At 44.8% G+C, this 22,618-nt stretch overlaps 1 protein-coding gene across 1 annotated transcript in view; it reads right to left on the bottom strand.

The window, feature by feature from the left end:
- LOC124613566 (mucin-7-like) overlaps positions 1–20,654 on the bottom strand; it is a 116,886-nt gene extending 96,232 nt beyond the window's left edge. Inside the window, exon 1 of the mRNA XM_047142281.1 lies at positions 20,419–20,654. Coding sequence (XP_046998237.1) covers positions 20,419–20,654 — 236 coding nt within the window. The remainder of the gene's footprint in view (positions 1–20,418) is intronic.
- Between the last annotated feature and the right edge of the window lie 1,964 nt (positions 20,655–22,618).

The raw sequence follows: 22,618 nt of genomic DNA, 5'->3' as shown, positions 1-22,618 counted from the left end.
CACTGTTCCAAAATTTCAATAGTGTCTCCGTGATGCACAACGTCTCTCTTGTTACGTCTGCCAGTGGAGTTCGTTTAGCATCTCCGTAACGCTCTCTCGCCAGCTAAACGATCCCGTGACGAAACGCGCCGCTCGTCGTTGGTTCCTCTGTATCTCCTCTATGAGTCCAATTTGAAACGAGACTTGTCCAGCAGGCAACATGTTTCCAGTCATAAACAGTCCAGTGTCGGTGTTGACGGGACCAGGCGAGGCGTAAAGCTTTGTGTTGTGCAGTCATGAAGGGTACATGAATGAGCCTTCGGCTCCGAAAGCCCATATCGATGATGTTTCGTTGAATGGTTCGCACGTAGACGCTTTTTGATGGCCCGGCATTGAAATCTGCAACAGTTTGCGGAAGGGTTGGACTGGTGTCACATTGAGCGATTCTTTTCAGTCGTCGTTGGTCCCATTCTTGCAGGATCATTTTCCGGCAGCAGCGACGTCGTAGATTTCATGTTTTACCGGGTTCCTGATATTCACGGTACACTCGTGAAATGGTCGTACGGGGAAGCCTCACTTCATCGCTACCTCCGAGATACTGTGTCCCATCGCTCGTACGCCGATTATAACACCACGTTCAAACTCACTTAATCTTGATAACCGGCCATTGTAACAGCAGTAACCGATCTAACAACTGCACCAGACACTTGTTGTCTTATATAGGCGTTGGCGACCGCAGCGGCGTATGCTGCCTGTTTACATATCTCCGTATTTGAATACGCATAGCTATATCAGTTTCTTTGGCGCTTGAGTATATCTCTAATGGAGCCGATGACGTAAAATGATCCCTTCAGCGCAGGTGCACACCAAGCTCGAACTCTTGCAGTAATCGACGAGATGCCGCAAGTAATGAGGCTAACGTGCAGGAGCACTACATCAGTACTGTGTAGTGTAACTTGAGAATTTGTGTATGACGGGGGGCGTACGAGGGAAATCTCTGTGGTCGTTGTGACCACTGCAGTGCGGATGGCTCAGGGATCCGTGCATCTGCCTATAAACGAAGCAGTACGTTTTTCAGAAACTTCCTCTTCCGACAGTGTTGCCAGAGTGTGCAGATGGCTATAAAGTGGTTTTATTTCAGTGATTACAAAATCAGACCGACAGTATGCACTTGGTAGCGTAGGCAGCCAGAGAATGGTTATGAGCAGAATAAGAAAACCAATGTTTTGAATAAGCTGTAATCCACCTCCACGGAGTCAGAATTCCCATCCAATGTGGAGCATTATTCGTTATGACAAAACAGTGGATCATCCATATGCGCAGTTCAGTGGTCTGTTGGAAAGTTTCTATTTTCGTATGATCAAGGTCTGGGCTCAATTTACCCTTCAAGTAACCATTCTTAACAAGCACAAATAGACTTTTTTCACCTCGTATAACTTTAACTGAACAACCTATGGTTGTATCACCATTACAAATCCACATTAAACATAGCGTCCGTTCACTACCGAATGGAGAAGAGTCGGTTTAAGTTGGGCCAAGACAAAGGCAGGGGTCGTAGCAGGTGGAAACACGGTCACCATTCAGCATTCTTGAGCTAGAAATTTTGTTTCTTAATGTACCAATAATAACGTAAGGTCATGGGGCACTTATTTATTGTTGTATTTGGACAGAAGATGCTGAAAGTATTGGTGCTGGACTAGATTCGAACACAGATTTTCCCTGTCGCGGGAAGATACTGTCACATCGCTTAGTTCTTTCCCCAAGATTCTAAACTCTTCAGGGTCTACACGAGATACGTGAATCTGTGTTCGAATCATGGTCCACCACAAAAATTTTCATCGTGTCTTTTCAAGCTGTAGCATGCGTATACTAAATTACGGGTCTAAATGATTATGATTTATAAAGACTCTCCGTGCATTGTTAACAATAATGATTGGTGCCTGTTTCGACTCCCAGTAGGACACAGAATTTTTCATAATATCATTTATGGTTCAAACATGACTCTCCTAACTACTACTTAAAAAAATTCAATTGTTACACATCTCTTCGTATGCTGTCAACAATGAAGAATGTACGGATTCGACTCCCAGTCAGCACAGATGTTTTCGTGGCGTTATTTCCAACTGAAATATAAGCATGTCTCTCTATTTGTGGAATAGACCGGTATTTAACGTCTATTCGTGGGTAGAAAACAATGGCGATAGCTGCAGGCTTAGAATCCTAGTAGGGCAAACTTTTTCGTCTCGTTGTATCAGTTCCAATCATTTCGCTACCTGTAAGAAAATTATACCTAACATTTGATTGTGCTTAATTAACCGATTATGTGGTAGATTCGAATCCCCGTGCAACACATCAGTCTAAGTTTAAGCACGCATACATATTGTTATTTGTAAATGAAACCATATTTTAGATCTTCTGTGGTTAGTTAACAGGTACAATAGCTGCTGGATAAGAGTTCCAGGTCTTGGCCCAGTACCGTAATTTTCGCCATCTAATTTAAAGTTGAAACTTGCTTTTTGAAATGTCATTTGTTGTAATAAATTTGAGTTTCAAACATTAAAGGCTGCGCCATCTCTAATAAAGTGTTTCCTGATATTTGCATTACCTTGGTGTTAATTTGCTTCTGTATTGATAGTCATACAAACCAGCGTTCTCTAATGGTCTCTGTGGTAGCCATTTCATATAGAGAAATGACTGTACCAGAAAGAGATTAGAGGACCAGCAAGAAAGTGTGTGGGTTGCATACAAATAGGGTGGAACGCAATTCACGTAGATCAGATACTTTCGAACATGAGAGTACTTCGTGACGATGTACTCGTCTCAACAGACGACGTGATTTCACATGGAGCCTCTGCTATGTTCATTGCTATGGTTGGTCTCACAACAGTCGGCGTGCCGATGAGCACTCGACAGAAAGCTCGTGGGTAATAAACCACTTGACGCTGCTAGATGTAGGAGGGTTGCAGCGGGCGCAGCAGGTGTGCAACTAAACGCTGGAGAGGGCACCACTGTCATCAAAGATGTCAACAGCAATATGTAAGAGCGGCAGCAGCAATCACACGACATTCAGCACTTAACAGAACAATCAGCCGAAAGCTCAGAGGTATTTAACACATGACGCGGCTGAAAGTTCTATACATCAGTATACAGGGTGTCCCAGAAATGTTGTGATAAACTTCGAGTGGTTGCAGAGTGTGCCTTGAGGAATAATTCGAGGATAGGAACCCGCCAGTGGAGAGGATGGGGCTGGCTGCTGCGTAGAAAAGCCTAGCCTCCAATGAACACGATGCTCTGTTGCCTCTGTGGATGACGATTTTGGGCACAGGTTTCCATCTGCAGTTTTCTCCTGTACAGAAAAGAACGTCGGGAATATTAGACAAATCCAGAAGATTACAATGAAATGAATACCCCTAGCTGCATACAGGCATTGATATAAGTCAACGCGAACGGTTGAAATTGTGTGCCCCGATCGGTACTCTAACCCGGGATCTCCTGCTTACATGGCAGACGCTCTATCCATCTGAGCCACCGAGAACACAGAGGATAGTGCGACTGCAGGGACTTATCTCTGGCACGCCTCCCGTGAGACCCACATTCCCAACGTATTGTCCCGCACTATATTCATAGTGCCCATGACCATTATACTCATTACTCGCGGCTTTTTGCCGATTCCCGTAAGAGTTCGGGCACTGTTTGTGCATCTGTGCAGAAGAAGATGGTCAAATGGCCGGTGAGCCTTAACTATATATGAAGATCGTGGCAATCAGTGGTGATCACTGGATAATAAACGACATTGTGAGACGTTCTGCCTAAGTTACGTCAGCGTACAAAGTCACTTTTGCTGCCGAAGGGGTGCCCTCGAATTGTTTCTCAAGACCTTATCCACACACACACACCCCGGCCCCTCACTGCCCTTCTCCCCCCCCCCCCCCCCCCCAAGTTTGTTGCAGCCCTCCTGGGACACTCTGTACGCTATTTGATCAAAAATATCCGGCCACCCTTATGTAATGTGAAATTGTCCACTACATGTCACGAGAGGCGGCCCGACAGAATAAGGGGAGATGGGCTGTACTCACAGAAGAGAAACAGTAGCAGCAGAATGGGTTGGTCCGGAGACCTTAGTGACTTCGAACGTGAATTAGTCATTGGATGTCACCTGAATAATAAATCCTTCAGCGACGTTTCAGCCCTTCAATATCTGCGAAAGTCGACTGTTTCTGATCTGATTGTGAAGCGGAAAAGCGAAGGAACAACCGCAGCTAAAACAGGACAAGGCAGACTTCATGCACTAGCTTACAGGTACTGTCGAGCATTGGGGAGGGTGGCTGTAAAAACTGCATTATATAAGTGGAAGGAATTAGCTGCGAGTTCCAAACGGCTACGAGTGGTCCAGCTAGAACACTGTGCGTAGGTAGTTAAAAAGAATGGGGTACGGTGGCCGAGCAGCTCTCCACAAGTCACTCATTTCTGTAGTCAATGTTAAATGATGCTAGAGGTAGTGCAAAGAGCGACGTCAATCGACAATGGATGACAGGAGACGAGTGATTTGGAGTGATGATTCAGGCTACATCGTGTGGCAATCCGATGGAATGTTTTGGGTTTGGCGAATTCCTGGAGAACGTTAACAGCCATCATCTGTAGTGCCAACCGTGAAATACGGAGGTTATGGTGTTAGGCATGTGGATGCTACCCCCTTCCTGCGTTTGAGAAACCGCTAAATGAGGAAGGGTATGAACACATTTTAAAGCATTCTATACCGTATACAGTAGAGGAACAGTTCAAAGAGGATGACTCTATGACCCTGGAGTGGCCGAGCGTTTCCAGGCGCTTCAGTCGGGAACCGCGCGACCGGTGCGGTCGCAGGTTCGAATCCTGCCTCGGGCATGGACGTGTGTGCTGTCCTTAGGTTAGTTAGGTTTAAGTAGTTCTAAGTTCTAGGGGACTGATGACCTCAGAAGTTAAGTCCCATAGTGCTCAGAGCCATTTGACTCTATGAGCATGACATTGCCTCCTGTCATTAAACACCATCTGCGAGGCAATTGTTCACGGACAGTTAACATTCCTGAACTGGACTGGTCAGCCCCGAGTCTCGACCTCAACCTAATGGGAGTGAATTCAAAACCCAGCGCCCAACGTGGTTTCGGTTTTGAGCAAGAATGGATTGCCATTGCTCCATAGACAGGCTCCTTACAGACAGTATTTCCAGCAGTATTGAAGCCGTCATGAAGGCGTGGACACACCCACTGATTCTTCTTATCAGACAGAGCGTACTGCCGCGAAATCGTGCATTCGTGCAATGATATTTACGTTTGCAGGTTGAGTGAAGTCCTTTTTGATGGGGTAGTGGGCTGTTGTGGGAGACTTGGGTTACTTTGAGTGCAGCCGTGAGTGGAGACGCGAGCTGGGCGGACGTGGAGCGCGCCGCCCCGGCCGGTGACGGAAGTCCGCCTCCTCCTGCCGCCCCTGGGCCGGGCTAGCCGCCGCCACCGTGACATTAGCGCTGCCGTCTCGCTGCTTCCTGGCGTTTTATTTCATTACGGAGCTCAGCGGCGCTCCCCTCGCCGCTGTCTCCGAGTTTAAAACTCTTCCGGCTGCAGATTTTTACTTAACGGCGGGGCGGGAGGGCGGGCAGGCGCAGGGAGCGCGGAGTGGCCGTGCTCCTGCTGCTTCCACTCTGCCATTACGCGGGGCCGCCACGGCTTAAAGGTCCGCGCCCATTACGCCTCTCCTCGCCATACGGCCGCTGAGTTCCGTATCTACCGCCGCCTCAAACACCTGTAGAGTTCAATACGTCTCCTACCGAATCGAAACAGACCTGTTCTACCAAACTACTCTTATCGCCACTATTCTCATCATCATTACCATCCATGAAATATGTAACTCTCAAAACCCTCGTTCGATCCAACCCTTATGTACTGATCCTCAGTCTCAGACCCTTACTGAAAAGTACTTAACTTTTATTTTCAGGAGACTGTGCGGCTGGTCCCGACCGGAGGTTCGAGTCCTCTCTCGGGCATGGGTGTGTGTGTGTTTGTCCTTAGGATAGGGACTGATGACCTTAGCAGTTAAGTCCCATAAGATTTCACACACATTTGAACATAATTCTTTTATTTTGGGGGGCCTCTCCACTCTTCAGGAATTTTACCGTATTCCATTTACCAGCTTACGCGATCACGGCAGTCTTCCTCTTTCACACCTCTTTCCCTCATCATTCCAATTACACCCACTCTCCATGTTAATCTTGGTCATCCACATTTCCTCCTTCCCTGTAGCGACCATTACAGGTTTGGTTTTGGCCATCGCCCTTGCTTCACTAGCCGTACATGGCGATACCACTGAATAGCGCTATTCTCAATTCTTTGCACGACTTGTTGTTCCATATCTATTATCTCCCTAATTTCGTCATTTCTTCTCCACTCTGTCCAGGATATCTTGGCTGATCTAATTCCATCCATCTCTGCTGACTGTACTCTCTTTCTCCGCGACTCCCAGGGTCCACCCTTCTGCTCCGTATGTTAATTATACTCTCCACTACTGTTGGCAGAAACCTTTTCTTGGTTTGGTTTGATACTGCCTGGCTCCGCAGAAATGCCTTAGCATTTTAATTGCTCCTCTTGTCTGCTAGATCCAGCGTTCCACGTCTGTTTCACAGTTTCCTTAGAGATGGATAATCGATTCTAGTTATTTGAACTGCTTTACAGCTTTACTAGTTCCTTGTGGCAGTACTACATTCCTCCCATCTCCTCCTACTACAAGAAAATCTGTTTTGCTCATATTTATGCTACACCCTTCTCGTTCAAATTCTATTAACTTCTTCATCATAAATTCATTATCCTTTGAACTTTATGGAAATTGGAAATTTGTGGTATGTTATATGGCAGCAGACTGCTGGGGTCATCGGTTCATAAACTTACGAACTACTTAATCTAACTTAAACTTACTTACGCTAAGGACACACACACTCATGCCCGAGGGAGGACTCGAACGTCCGACGAGGGGAGCCACGCGAACCGTGACAAGGCGCCCGAGACCGCGCGGCTACCCTGCGGGCCTACTTTATGCTATCAGTGCCTGTTCATTGGCAAATAATAAGTAGGTGGTACAATGCTGGGAAGGAAACCCAATTCATCCGCATGACTGATTCCATCATTCCAATATATACTCTGTATACACTGAAGACCCAAAGAAACTGGTATACCTGCCTAATATCGTGTAGGGCTCCCGCGAGCACGCAGAACTGCCGCAACACGACGTGACATAGACTCGACTAATTTCTGAAGTAGTGCTGGAGGAAATTGACACCATGAATCCTGCAGGGCTGTCCATAAATCCGAAAGAATACGACGGGATGGAGGTCTCTTCTGAATAGCGCGTTGCAAGGCATCCCAGATATTCTCAGTAATGTTCATGTCTGGGGAGTTTCGTGGCCAACGGAAGTGTTTAAATTCAGAAGAGTGCTCCTGGAACCATTCTGTGGCAATTATAGACGTGTGGGGTGTCGCACTATCCTGTTGGAATTGCCCAAGTCCGCTGAAATGCTCAATGGACATTAATGGATGCAGGTGGTCAGACGCGCACGTGTCACCTGTCAGAGTCGTATCCAGACATACTAGGAGTCCCATATCACTCTACTGCACACGCCCCACAACATTATAAAGCCTCCACCAGCGTGAACAGTCCCCTGCTGACATGCAGGGTCCATGGATTCATGAGGTTGTCTCCATAACCGTACACGTGCATCCGCCCGATGCAATTTGAAACGAGACTCGTTCGACCACGCGACATTTTTCCACTCATCAACAGTCGAGTGTCAGTGTTGACTGGCTCTGGCAAGTCGTAAAGTTTTGTGTCGTGTAGTCATCAAGGGTTCACGAGTGGGCCTTCGGCTCCAAAAGCTTATATCGATGATGTTTCGTTGAATGTTTCGCACGCTGACACTTGTTGATGGCCCAGCATTGAAATCTGCAGTAACCTGCGGAAGGGTTGAATTTCCGTCACGATGAACGATTCTCTTCAGTCGTCGTTAGTCCCGTGCTTGCAGTATCTTTCTCCGGCCGCAGATATATCGAATATTTGGTGTTTACCGGACTCCTAATATTCTCGGTACACTCGTAAAATTGTCGTACGGGAAAATCCGCACTTCATCAGTACCTTGGAGATGCGGTGTACCATCGCTGGTGCGCCGTCTATAACACCACGGTCAAACTCACTTAAATCCTGATAACCTGTCACTGTAGCAGCAGTAACCGATCTAACAACTGCACTTTTTATCTTATATAGGCGTTGCCAACCGCAGCGCCGTATTTTGCCTGTTTACATATTTCTGTATTTGAATACTCATGCCTATACCAGTTTCTTTGGCGCTTCAGTGTATATTTTAAACAGGGCCAGTGGCAGACTGCAGTCCTGTCTAAGTCCCTTCAGTGTTTGGAATGCCTCACTCAAACTTTTCCCTACTTTAACTGCTGCGTACGATTGGTGGTATATTCTTTAAATTAAAGATATATGTTGTGCTTCTACACATATAAGTACATTCCATCGCTTCTCATAGTCCGTTAATGGGTACAATATCATACCATTTTTCTAAATTCACAAGTATTGGGAATACTTCCTGACGCCTAGAGTACGCATTCTCACTTATTTGTTTACTGGTAAAAATATGATCCATACAAGATCGTCCAATTATAAAACCTGCCTGTTCCTCTCACATCATTCTCCAATCTATTTTTCAGTACAAAAAAATTGCTGATTGAAGCCTTAACACTTATTCCCCTATTATTATTTGGATGCTTCTTGTATCCTTTTTTTGTAGTTAGCAGATATGTATGATACACACCACTCTCTTGGTATTTCCTCTCACTCCACAATCTGATTGAAAAATTTACAAATAAGTCTCACCTTTTGAGGGGGCCCATATTTCCAGAATTCAAACGCTACTCCTCTCAGTCCACTTACCTTCCTATGTCTTCATTTTTGTATCTCTCTTACCTCCTCCTCTAGTATAGGTTCTATATTACGTAATTTTCTGCTTTTGTTATATGTACTTCCACCACGTAGTGTCTTCTTATTTCTTCAAGAAGTTCTTCAAAGTGCTTGCTCCACTGTCCAGTAGATATAGGCAGCATTGTAGGCGCGGGGTTGCTAGACATTTTTATCTTCCTTATCATCCTCTATGCCTCTGCCGAACTCCTGTATCCAAGTGAATGCTGTATTTCCCCACATATTCTTTCCCATTCCTGTTTCTTATACCTTGCTGTTAATTTCTTAGCCCTCTTTTTATATGCCTTGTCCTATTCCAGTCCACTTCTCATGTATAGCTTAACCATATATGACATAGTTTCTTCTTCTCGTCAACCATCTCCAACAACTTTGTGGCCATCCATTCGGTTCTTACCCTTCTCTCCCTTTCCCTCCCTAAACCTCCTTCACTGGTTCCTTAATTGACTGTTTCAGGGAACTGTATAGCTCGTTACCACTCCAGTCTTCCTCCACTCCATCTAGTCTTAGATTTAATCTTTGCCGCTATAAACTTCTCACATTTTCTTCTTGTAGCAGATGTATCCTATATTAATTTAAAGTACTGCTTCCAGCACCCTCCTCTTTCTCCTGATGTTTTGTCTTGGTCTTAATCGAAAAATCGATTTTTGGAGTAGCGGTAACTGCAAAATGATCGGAGCCATACTCTACTCCTCTTTTTACCTTACACCTAGCATCTTAATTACCCGATGCCTCCGCACTATTACATAGTCTATAATTGATTTTCGTTTCCTTGACGGACTGGCCCAGGTGTACCTACGTATTTCTTTGTGCTGGAACTAGCCATTCATAGCAGTACACTTCTGAACCTTATAGAAGTTAACTTTCTTCCGCTGTCGTTTTCAATATCCTCTCCCAACAGTCCTACAACGTCATCATTTAATCTTTTTTCCAATTCGTCCAGTTATGTCCCTCTTTATTAACAATTGACGTCCATCTGGACATTCATCAACCAATCTTTGTAACTCATCGAAAAACTCCCTATTCTTCTCATCAGCGCATCTTCTTTAAGGCAATACATCGCAATTAATTCCAGCTGTATTCCATGAAATTTTATTGTTACACTGATTATCCTCTCATTCACTTCTTTCCAATTAATTATTGTTTGATTCCATTTCCTTTGTACAAAAACTGCTAACCCTGATTTTGCTCTTTCAATTTTTTTCCCTCTACTGCAAACAGAATGTAATTTCCAACTACTTCTTCTCCAGATCTTTTCTTTTTCGTTTCTGTCTTTACCAGGATATCAATTTTCAGCATTTCTCTTTCTTTAATTATATTTCCAGTTTTTCTCGGAACCTCCGGACATTCCATGTTCCGTAAATCATAGTCCTTATTCTTAACCAGAGTCGATACATTTTGATCCGTTCGGCTTCTTTATTTTGTTTCGAAAAGATAGCAGAACCTGTTTTACCAAGGTGGGATGCTAACCCCCGCTGAACCCCAACCTGAAGGACCCGGATTTCTCCTCAGGATTTACTCCCCTAGGGAGGTTGCCTTCACGGTTAAGAGGCCCCCCGCCCCTACCCTATGTCACAATTGTTACCATTTCAAGAAAGGGAAACTCAGGGTTAGATAAAGGAAAAGGTCGGACATTGTGACACATTCTTTGCCAGGATCCACTGCAAGAGGCCTGTCCAGCTTGGGAGACTCTGCCAGTAGCTACACTACCGTCGGTAAAGCCATCTGTTTCACTGAAACATACAAACCCTCTCGCCCGCACGGACAGTGCTACCTAAAGGCGTCGTCTCCTCGAGAAAGTAATGATGGAAGAAATAGAGAAGCTCCAAAGAAGAGCAATACATATTGGCGTGTTCATTTATTAAGCTACAAAGCGACACAGAGATACTCAACCCACTCGGAATCAACGAGAGAGAGAGGTTCTGCATCACGATGTGGTTTACTATCAAAATTCTGAGACTGTACGTTCCTGGGAGGGCCAACAATACACAAAGACGATTCAAAGCGTTACCAGCACCTGTTTAATAGCACGTTCGGTACGCATTGCAGCGGCGATCCTCCATGGCATGGCTTCGACAAGTCCTTAGTACGTTTCCAGAGATATGAGGCACTAGATGCATATGTCACACAATTCCCGTCAATCACGGGCTGCTAGTTTCTTCGGCACGGATCTGGCGTCCAGGATGTTTCCCATCAGGTTCCTTTAAGGCGAATTTCCTAGGCCAAACATCAACCTGAGTTCGCTGCCATGCTCCTCAAAACACTGTAACACGATTCTGACTTTGAGACAAGGACCGTTTGTGGTGTCACCGCCAGACACCACACTTGCTAGGTGGTAGCCTTTAAATCGGCCGCGGTCCGCTAGTATACGTCGGACCCGCGTGTCGCCACTATCAGTGATTGCAGACCGAGCGCCGCCACACGGCAGGTCTAGAGAGATTTCCTAGCACTCGCCCCAGTTGTACAGCCGATTTTGCTAGCGATGGTTCACTGACAAATTACGCTCTCATTTGCCGAGACGATAGTTAGCATTGCCTTCAGCTACGTCATTTGCTACGACCTAGCAAGGCGCCATTATCATTTGCGATTTATCTTGTGATGCATGTACCGTCAGAACGATGTTCACCAATTATGGATTAAAGTTAAGTATTTCAGAAGCTACGTACTTTACCTGTTCCAGACCTCACGCCAGCCTGCGTGAGCTTAAACGCGTGCCTTTCGGCTTCCTCTCCTAGTGGCTTGGCGGTCTTGCCAAGTCACAACACCGTTATCTTGCTGGATGATGCTGTCGCAGTCGGGGAAGATATCAAGCACGAAGGGACGATAAAGGTCACGTACTCCACAGCTGTCATGGTGCCTTCAATCAGTACCACAGGTCCTGTGAATTTGCCACCTCCTCGCCCCCCACATAGCATATTACTGGCCCCACTGATCTGCACCCATAGCGCGGTGCATGCTTCGCGCACCTGTACACCTGGATGCGGACATGTCCGGACACTGCCATCGATTTAATGTAACAAATAAACTGATTCATCCGACAAGGTGACATTTTTCCAATTTGTTTTTCGAATCTCGACCTACATCTGCATAAATACTCTGCAAATCACACTTAAGTGCCTGGAAGAGGGGTCATCGAACCACCTTCGCAATAATTCCAATCTCGAACAGCGCGAGGAAGAAACGAACACCTATATGTTTCCGTGCAAACTCTGATTTCCATTATTTTATTATGATGAAAGTTTCTCCCCATGTAGGTTGGCGCCAACAAAAAATTTTTGCATTCGGAGGAGAAAATTGGTGATTAAAATTTCGTGAAAACATTCCGCCGCAACCAGAAACACCCTTGTTTTAATGATGTCCATCCCAAATCATTTTTCATGTCAGTGACACTCTCTCTCTTCTTTGAACTTTCTCTATGCACTTCGTTAATCCTATTTGGTAAGGATCCCAGACCGCACAGCAGTACTCCAAAAGAGGTCGGACTAACGTAGTGTAGGCACTCTCTTTGGTAGGTCATTTACATTTCCTAAGCGTTCTGCCAATAAAACGAAGTCTTTGGTTTGCCTTCCCCACGACATTTGGATGATCCCAGTCGTGATTGACGGTATCGGTGGGTCAACATGTGATCACGTAGGTGTCATCTGCTGTGGAACCCCATGGTCAGACATGTGCATTGAGCTGTGTGCTGCGAAACACTTTTGCTTGCACTATCAGTATAGGTTGTATCATATCTGCCGTAGATCGCCACCGGTGCCACTTAACAGAGTGGGCAAGCTTCTGACCTCCACGTTCTTAGCTCACTCGTGGCTCCATCGTCCTTTAACCTCCTCCCTTAGATGCTCATGACAGTTCCCGAGATCGTCGTTCCCAGGCTGCAAGCGATTACAGTCAAAGTCCCTTATGTTCCAAAGTCGTTTATTTCCCCATTTGCGGCTCGTACCTATGATTTAGGCCGAAAAACGAAGTCCCATGGCAGAATTGGTACCTCACGACGGAACCACAAGTGGGATCAATCGTTGCCTGACGCAGCAACGAATGAGAGATGTCGGGCACACACGTCCTCAAGAGGTTCATGCGCCGCTGCTGCTGGAAGAGTATTTACGTCAGATGGTCTTACTTCAGCGTGAGCTGTATTAGAAATCAGAATTACACTCAAGCTCATAAATTAAGGATAATTGCAGAATTTGGTGCCACAAAACTGGCGCTAATAGCATAGGCACATAGGGAACACACACGACACAGGTCTGTAACTCCACGGTATTGGTGATAAGCTGTGAAAACCGTCCCGAAACACATGTGCTACAAAACGTCACTGTTTCCTACGCATTTACCCCGACATCAATATGGGATATGATCACCATGCACACGTACACAGGTCGCACAACGGGTTGGCATACTCTGGATCAGGTGGTCGAGCAGCTGCTGCGGTATAGCCTCCCATTCTTGCACCAGTGCCTGTCAGAGATCCTGAAGTGTTAAAATGGTTCAAATGGCTCTGAGCACTATGGGACTTAACATCTGAGGTCATTAGTCCCCTAGAACTTAGAACTACGTAAACCTAACTAACCTAAGGACATCACACACATCATGCCCGAGGCAGGATTCGAACCTGCGACCGTAGCAGTCGCGCGGTTTCAGACTGAAGCGCCTAGAACCGCTCGGACACCCCGGCCGGCTCCTGAAGTGTCCTAGGGGTTTGAAGACGTGCAGCGATACGTCGACTGAGAGCATCCCAGACGTGCTCGATGGGGTTTAGGTCTGGAGAACAGACAGACCATTCCATTCGCCTGATATCTTCTGCTTCAACGTACTCCTCCACGACAACAGCTCGGTGGGGCCGTGCGTTATCATCCATCAGGAGGAAGGTGGAACCCACTGCACCCCTGATAAGGTGGACATACTGGTGCATATTGACGTCCCGATACACCTCACCTGTTACAGATCCTCTGTCAAAGACATGCAGGAGTGTACATGCACCAATCAAATCCTAACCAGCACCATCAAACCACGACCTACACACAGGTCACTTTCAAGGACATTAAGTGGTCGGTGTCTGGTTCCTGGTTCAAGCCAGATGAAAACCCGGCGAGAATCACTGTTCAGACTATACCTGGACTCGTCCGTGAACATAACCTGGGACCGCTGTTCCAATGACCATGTACTGTGCTCTTGACATGAGGCTTTAGGGGCTCTCCTGGGACCAGGGGTCAGTGGAATGCACCTTTCAGGTCTCCGGGTGAATAAACCATGTCTGTTCAGTCGTCAGTACACTGTGTGTCTGGAGACAACTGTTCCAGTGGCTGCGGTAAGGTCCCGAGCACGGCTACCTGAAGTACTCCGTGGCCGTCTGCGGGCGCTGATGGTGAGATATCGGTCGTTTTGTGGTGTTTTACACTGTGGACGTCCCGTTATGTAGCGCCTGGACACGTTTCGTGTCTGCTGGAATCGTTCCCATAATCTTGAGATCACACTTTGTGGCACACGGAGGGCCCGTGCTACGACCTGCTGTGTTTGACCAGCCTTCAGTCGCCCTAGTATTCTAACCCCCATGTCATCAATATGTGTTCTTTATGCCATTTTTAACACACAGTCACTATTAGCACGTCTGAAAACGTCTGCGCACTTACTCGCTGCACCGTCCTCTGACATGCACCAACACACCTCTGCGTATGTGGACTGCTGCCAGCGCCACCGTGCGACGTCCGCACGTCAAACTCACCCCATGGCCATAGCCCGAGGTGATTTAAACCCGCAAACCGCCCACCAGTGCGCTGTGTCACCATGTATCAGCATTATCCTTAATTTATGAGCATGAGTGTATATCGAAGTAAAATAAAACTATGCAGTTCCAGGACCTTTTCAAGTCTCAGACATCCATGACGTACATATACAGACTGAAGCGACGTATGGAAATTTGTACCATAAACGGGATTTGAGCCTGGGTCTGCAGCTCACTATGCAGATGCGCAAACCACTATGCCACCCTGGCACAGAAGATCTACACAACTGCATGGACCGCTTGCACACCTCGCTCCTCAGTCCAGTTACCGGTCTTGGTAGAAATTTTCGTTCTTAGCTTCTGTCTGCTTACTTAGGTCGAAGTTTATAGTCAATTGTACATTAAGACGCGACTATCATTCTGTATTGTGTCAAGTGAGAAGTTATAAAGTACATCGACAGTAACAAGTACGTAAGTGACATTCCTCTGGACATGGATTGTTTCCAGGTTAAGTACTTCAGACTGTTCAAACCTTAATAAAGAGATTTAATATTCTGTGTGTGTTGTAGTATCTGCTCGACCTTCTCCAGAAGTAAATCTACTCCTGCTAGGATTCACTACAGAGCCAAAACGAATGTCCCAAGTGGGTTTTTCGTTCGGTGCTACAGTACGGTCGTTAGAATGCTTCCCGATTCGTCTCTACTCTACTTACAAGCATCCATCGGGGATGCGGGTTCTTGTGTCAGGATATCGCTCTCTGTTGAGTTCCTCTGCCTTATTAACACTACACCTGCCTTCAGACACAATAAAAAGTGATTATAATGCAGTTTAAGGGCTGCGTTTACTGTACAAACATGTCGTTTGAATGTACTACAGCACTGTGCTACATGTATCCGTTGCTGCAGTTACTGTCCAGGTAACTTATATTCTCCACAGAAGAGTGGCATTTCTATCTGTTAGGCTGTACTTGCACATACTTTCAACTGAAGATGGTTGACTGAATCATCAGTGCACATTTTCCTCGAGTTTATATCTGTTCACTGCGAACTCCAGGAAATGGCCGGTTTACGTGATCCTAGGTACTTATACTGTGTGCTAGTACAGATGGGTCATAGCTAATTCTGTGTTACGATTTCAATTTGTTCACGTGAACGGTGGGCTGCAATAAGCTTTGAACAGCTTTTGTGAAGAAATGGATTACCAAATGAGAAGTATAGGATACTGTTTAAAAAAAAAAGACGCTCTGCTTTCCATTTCTTTGCAATGAACACAGTTACAAGAAAGACAATATGATCGGTTACTGTCCCTCTGACAGGTAACATTTGCTTTCTAATGTATCCTTTGTATGCCAGTAAAGAGCAAGTACAAACGGCGGACATGATTAAATATGCTCAGTGGTATGCAGTGCATAAGTAAAGGTTGTCCGTCCAAAGAACACATTACAAAAGCGATAGGAAGATTGATTGAGCTTAAATCCCAATCATTAAATAACCTGTCTGGTGCTGAATTCACTTCTGACCGATAAAATAACTATCATCTGGATTTATTCGATGATTGTACCAGGCCGTGGCTGTTACAGAACGTACCATTGTTCGACAAGAAGGTTGACCATAAAAAGTATTAATTTCCGTTTCAAATAGTGGTATTAACACTAATTCTAACTTTTTCGAACAATGTACGCTAAACTTCCTGCGACATCTTTTCGAGAACAGAAAATAACCAACATAAAAAACCATGTGGTAAATCTGTAGGACATTACAGTACCTGTAGACACGTTTGTAATCAATTAATTATACAGTGAAAATGCAACTACAAGACAGCCACAAACATACCTACGCCGTCTCCTCCCATTTAACAAGACAGAGCGAATAAAATATGAAGGATCTTCTTCTCCAAAAACGTTTCTTCTGTCTCTCGTTTTATATATATATATATATATATATATATATATATATATATATATATATATATATCTTGCTTGGTACGTCTTTATTTTGTTTGTGGACAAAAAGTTATTCGATGTGGTCAAGATCACGAGATATTATGATGTGGCATGCAGCATTTTTTTGCTCTCTGGGGCTATTGGAAGACCAGGAGGTTGGATACAGGAAGGTGACATGCCTCGGAAATTGACGCTAAGTACAGAGGAACGTCAAGATGAATAGCGCTTGGTTCGAGATCGACAATGAAGTCTGTGAAAACCGTCGAGTATCTAGAAGTTTATGTCTAGAGCAATTTGAGATATCCAAATACATCTAACAGTGGAGAAGACAAAAGTCAGGCCTAGACTTATCGGAAGCATCCCGAAGGCAATGTAATTAACTAACGGAGGACCTAGTCTACTAAATACTCGTCCAATCAATTGTTAAGTATTAGTTGGAGGTCTGTAACCTCCACTAACTTCAATTTGCGGAAAGAATAGGGAAGATTCATTGATAAGCTACGCTTTTGGTCACGGATTTGTATAGTCAGCGTGAAAGTGTCACAGAAATGGTCTACAAGCTCCAGTCGGAGATCCTGCGTTGTGCATCATGAAGAGTCTTGCTCTCAAAATTGTGAGTCCCCGAGTTCCCACATAAATCATGAAACCTGTTATTTGTTCCAGCATACGCACGATACGCCGTTCAGACAAGAACAGAACAGAAGCTTTTGAAATGTGGTGCTGCAGAAGAACATTGAAGATAAGATGGGTAAATCGAATTCTTACTTGTTACAATGAAAATTTTTTGTAATATTAAGTGGAAAGTAATTTAATGGGTAGTTCTAATGGATAAGTTAGTAATATACTGCTGTGAAAAATTTGAGGACGAAAGTGGCTTTCGTATGATGTCTCCTTGCCAAATTGACATCCTTAGGAAATTGATGCTAAGTGCAGAGGGACATCAAGATGAAACTTGGGACATCCATAAGAATAACTGTTACACTGTAGTATAGAAGGTAAGGCATTCCATTCCTCCACCAGCGTGGTTGAAAGTTGCTGGATGGTCGTTGGTGACTGTGGACGTGATGCAGTATGCTTCTCCAAAGCACCTCAGATGTGCTCGATAGGATTTTAGTTGGGGGAAAGAACGCACCAGTCCATTCGCCGAATGTCGTCTCGTCCTAAGAGCTCGTCCAACTGCATTGTACGATGTGGTCGCACATTGTCGCCCACAAAACTGGGTTCGATGTAAACTTAATCGAGAATCTCAACGAGTTTTTGCCTGTTTTCGATATAGATATTGACAAGATATCAGTCATGGGAATTCCAGGACCGTACCTCTACAGTAGTTCCTCAGACTAGCCCAGACATAGAAAACTAAGAGAGCAGGGGACTTCGGTCTATATATGTAGATATACAAGATTCAATAAAACATTTTTCATTTCCTTGTTAAAACATGACTACAGCTTACATTTTGTGTTCGTCTATCATCCTTTCGATGATCAATGCAATGTAGGCTACAACGGCAAAAAGATGTTTTTTATGTGATGTAATTACAATTAAACAATTTTCAAGTTGTTTTATTTTGACTGCATTGTGAAATCTTACTTCTCGACAAATTTCATGATTCTATGTCAGCGTACACGACTGAGTTTGCGAGTATCAAAATACGTGATATAAATGACCATATCTTTTGACCGAATTGCCTTAGAAGTTTAAATGATTTACACCGCCAAGGGATCATAGGCTTCAGCGTGTGACACAAATCTGAATGTGATACGCCTATCTGTTCAGCAGAAAAAGGGGTCTTAACAGATGGACAGACAGAAGGATGGATAAAAAATGATAAAGATTCCTTTCATGTGACATAATTACAAATTAATAATTTTCGGATTTTTTCATTTACTTTGAAGTGTGAACTGTGTATGGTTGCAAATTTCGTAATTCCTGGTCAACGGGATGTACTCTTGAACCTGATAGGCCCTTCTGGCCCTTCCACTCTCGTTGGAGGCCCATCAGCTCCTTCCGCATTCATTTTTGTTCTATTAGTAATTCAACGCGTAAATTATGTCCTATTTTCATGTTAAATTACAAAAAAAAAGAATACGAAAGGGCCTGAAGGACATTATGGGCCTTCCAACGAGAGTGGAGGGGCTATATGGGCCAGTTAACTTTCATAACTCCTCAATCCACAATAAACATTTGTATTGGTTCTGGTTCACTTAGGGAAAAAGGAGTGATTCGCAAAAAGAGACAAAACTCTGCCAAGAAAATTGTAGTAACACTATCCATGGAAGTACTGGAGACAAGTACTGCTAATGTACCAGTCGTTAATAACAATAACATCGCATGTAACACCGATTCACGCACAGGGGAATCCACACACGCCCATACATACTCTTTCATAGTTAATCAGAAACCGGGCGTTGGGTGAAGGCCTTGCTTGGTATTCCCACTGTAGTCTTCTGGACACTATGGTCCGTGATACATCCATTCTGGAGTAGTGAACAACATAAACCTACGACGCACCCAGCACAGACACATTCACTCGTCGAGAAAAGAAAGGAATTCCCTGCAAAGGAAATTCCTCCTACATTGAATAGTGAACACAGACATACGGTTCCCTGAGCAAAGAGACTGAAACAGAAATGATCACGTGGCTTAATGTCCATTCGACGTCATTGTCATTTGTAGCAAGTAGTTTCAGGCAACCTACTTTCGCCATTCATTCAAAAATATATAATACTCTTGTGCAACTGAACATATAAAAGAAACTGTTTAGCAGTAAATAGATAATGTGCGTGGTTGGTTGGTGGGTTTGTTGGGGGAAGGAGACCAGACAGCGAGGTCATCGGTCTCATCAGATTAGGGAAGGATGGGGAAGAAAGTCGGCCGTGCCCTTTGAAAGGAACCATCCCGGCATTTGCCTGGAGCGAGTTAGGGAAATCACGGAAAACCTAAATCAGGATGGTCGGACGCGGGATTGAACCGTCGTCCTCCCGAATGCGAGTCCAGTGTCTAACCACTGCGCCAAATGTGCGTGGTATTGCGGCAAATAACAATAACTCAGGTATTTATCTAACACAGGTACAAATAATTTTTGCTGTGGGTAATACAAATATAGAAACTACACATTAGAATTTAGTATGCAGGTAAGTTTTCATATCTATTTACACCCAGGTAAGTTCAAAGCGTAGCAGCGGCTGATCGTCGCTGACGACGTGTGTTTACTCATACACAGTATCATAGTTAGGATGACAAAAGCTGTATATACAACAATAATTTTACGTGTCGTATGTCGAGTTATTAATTGAAAAGAAAGTCAAGTTCTATCAGCAATAAAAAATGCAAAAAACCTGTAAGACACGGGGTTACAAAATAAGTGAAATATTCCACAGAGTACTTATAAACATAATAATAACAAATAATATGAAAACATATCCGTTGATATACTCTAGTATCAGCAGTTTAAATCTCTAATTATTCACAAACTTATGAAAACTATTGTCTGTAAAGCTGATTAGTATTTGGGCGTGGCCCCCAGAACAAACGTTCATTTGAGTCATTAGATCGATGTAAAGCATCCAGAGAAAATGGCGTGAGGAACTATGACTACCAAGAAACAATGTGACACATACAACAAAAAATAGGTGAGACATTTACGTATCTGTAAGTGTGTGACTGGGCTCGGAGAGTATTGACCTTTCTTAACCCTGTCTAAACAGCGGTAGAGAATTGAGTCTTCATTCGCAACAGAACACGCAGCACAGACATACACAGTCTCCTCTCTCTTAATGTGTACAAGGGGTGTGTCGTTGTAGAGCTGGGGTATGTTGGCACGAGGGGCTGGCTCTCGCTCAGGCCACGTCCCCTCGTGGGCCCAGAGCTCTGCCACTTGATGGCCCAGCTATGTGACACCCAACGTTCTCCTTCAAGGATGCCGCGCCCACGGTCGGCCTGGGTGGCTGCACTGGCATGCTGGCCTACCGGCAGGATCTCTAGTGTCACAAGCTGACGATGACTTTTGCCCCTTCGCATGGTTGGTTCTCACAAGATCAGTTACCACTTTGGCGCACCGCTGCCTGCAGACGCCGCTTATTCGCTTAGTCCTTATGTGGGCGTGGTCTGAGTGACCGCCCACAGTCTGCACCAGCCATTGTTGCCCAGAGTCCCGTCTGTGTATTCAGCAGAGGAGCACGATTAATTCGCGGCCGTATGAAAAGCTAATTTTCGACCGGGCGTCTTGACGAGCACAACTCCACGCGGATCTCTACGTGCATACGGAAGAGATAAAGCGACTTTACCCTCTGACCGTCAAGAAGCGAGTCTCTGACCTCTTTTGCACCGCTACCGGAATACCCATACCGTTGCTCTTTAAAATTGCCAATCCTGCCATAGCAACGAAACCGGCACGAATCATGGTCCTGAAACAGACACTGTCTGCTCCCGTCACAACAGAAAAACGCCCTGCACTAATCTCAATGCGTCCCACCAAAACCAAAAGATTATTTTGAACGTGTCACAGGCCTCGCCAAATCTGCTCACGAGACAACTCAAGGTGCAGTGACGAGCGACCAGCAGAGCCAGTGGGAAGTTTCTGCGAATTCTGACACCCCAAGCAGGGCAGTCATGGCAGCCCAGTACTTTGCCGTATGGCAGCAAAACAAGGCTTGTAGCAATACAGAGAGCGAGCTGTAAAGCAATTTGGCTGACTCAGAGCCGGGGCAACCTGGCGACAACCCTTCACAACTTCCATTCATTGTCCTCGGTTCCTTCCGGGAAAGTTGCCACTCGCCACACTGACGTCCTCTGGCCACCATGTCTCGTCGGAATGCAGCTGCCGCTTGCAGCGGGCGACACGTGGCACCGTATTAAGAAAAGAAATCCACCTCTCACCGACGAAATCCTCCAGACATGCATGTACTGTGAGCTCAATAGCTCAATCATCGATTCGTGCCTCATATTCCACTATTGTTATTGTTCTTGTTGTTGTCTTCAGTGCAGAGATTGGTTTGATGCAGCTCTTCATGCTCCTCTATCCTGTGCAAGCTTCTTCATTTCCAAGTACCTACTGCACCCTACATCCTTCTGAATCTGCTTAGTGTATTCATCTCTTGGTCTCCCTCTACGATTTTTACCCTGCACACTCCCTCGAGTGCTAAACTGGTGATCCCTTGATGCCTCAGATCATGTCCTAAAAACCGATACCTCCTTCTCGTCAAGTTGTGCCACAAATTCCTCTTCTCCCCAATTCTATTCAGTACTTCCTCATTAGTTACATGATCTACCCATTTAATCTACAACATTTTTCTATAGACTCACCAAATATGCAGCAACCAGTCGCAAAATCTAGTTTTATTTATTCACTTTTGGTAATCGATTTCAACTGATTAACAGCCATCATCGGTGCTTTCAAAGAATATGTGCCCTGAGTAGTAATACTGTCTTAAGCAGACAGTATTACTACTCAGGGCACATATTGGTTGAAAGCACCGATGATGGCTGTTAATCAGTTGAAATCGATTTCCAAAAGTGAATAAATAAAACTAGATTTTGCGACTGGTTGCTGCATATTTGGTAATTTTATGGTTTACGGTCGCTGCACGACTTACGAACCACATGGAGCCCACCATTCATATTTTTCTATAGCACCACATTTCGGAAGCTTCTATCCGCTTCCTGTATGAACTATTTATCGTCGTCGTTTCACAATCATACGTGACTACAGTCCATACAAATACTTTGAGGAAAGACTTCCTGACAAACCTATACTCGATATTAACAAATTTCTCTTCTTCAGAAACACTTTTCTTGCCATTGCCAGTCTACATTTTATATCGTCCCTACTTCATCAGTTATTTTGCTCCTCAAATAGCAAAACTCATCTACTACTTTAAGAGTCTCATTTCCTAATCTAATTCCCTCAGCATCACCTGGTTTAGTCAGACTACATTCCATTATCCTCGTTTTGCTTTTGTTGATGTTCATCTTATATCCTCCTT

The sequence above is a fragment of the Schistocerca americana genome, chromosome 4, assembly GCF_021461395.2.
Source record: "Schistocerca americana isolate TAMUIC-IGC-003095 chromosome 4, iqSchAmer2.1, whole genome shotgun sequence".
NCBI classification, from domain to species: domain Eukaryota; kingdom Metazoa; phylum Arthropoda; class Insecta; order Orthoptera; family Acrididae; genus Schistocerca; species Schistocerca americana.
This window is presented reverse-complemented; position numbering and strand designations above follow the sequence as displayed.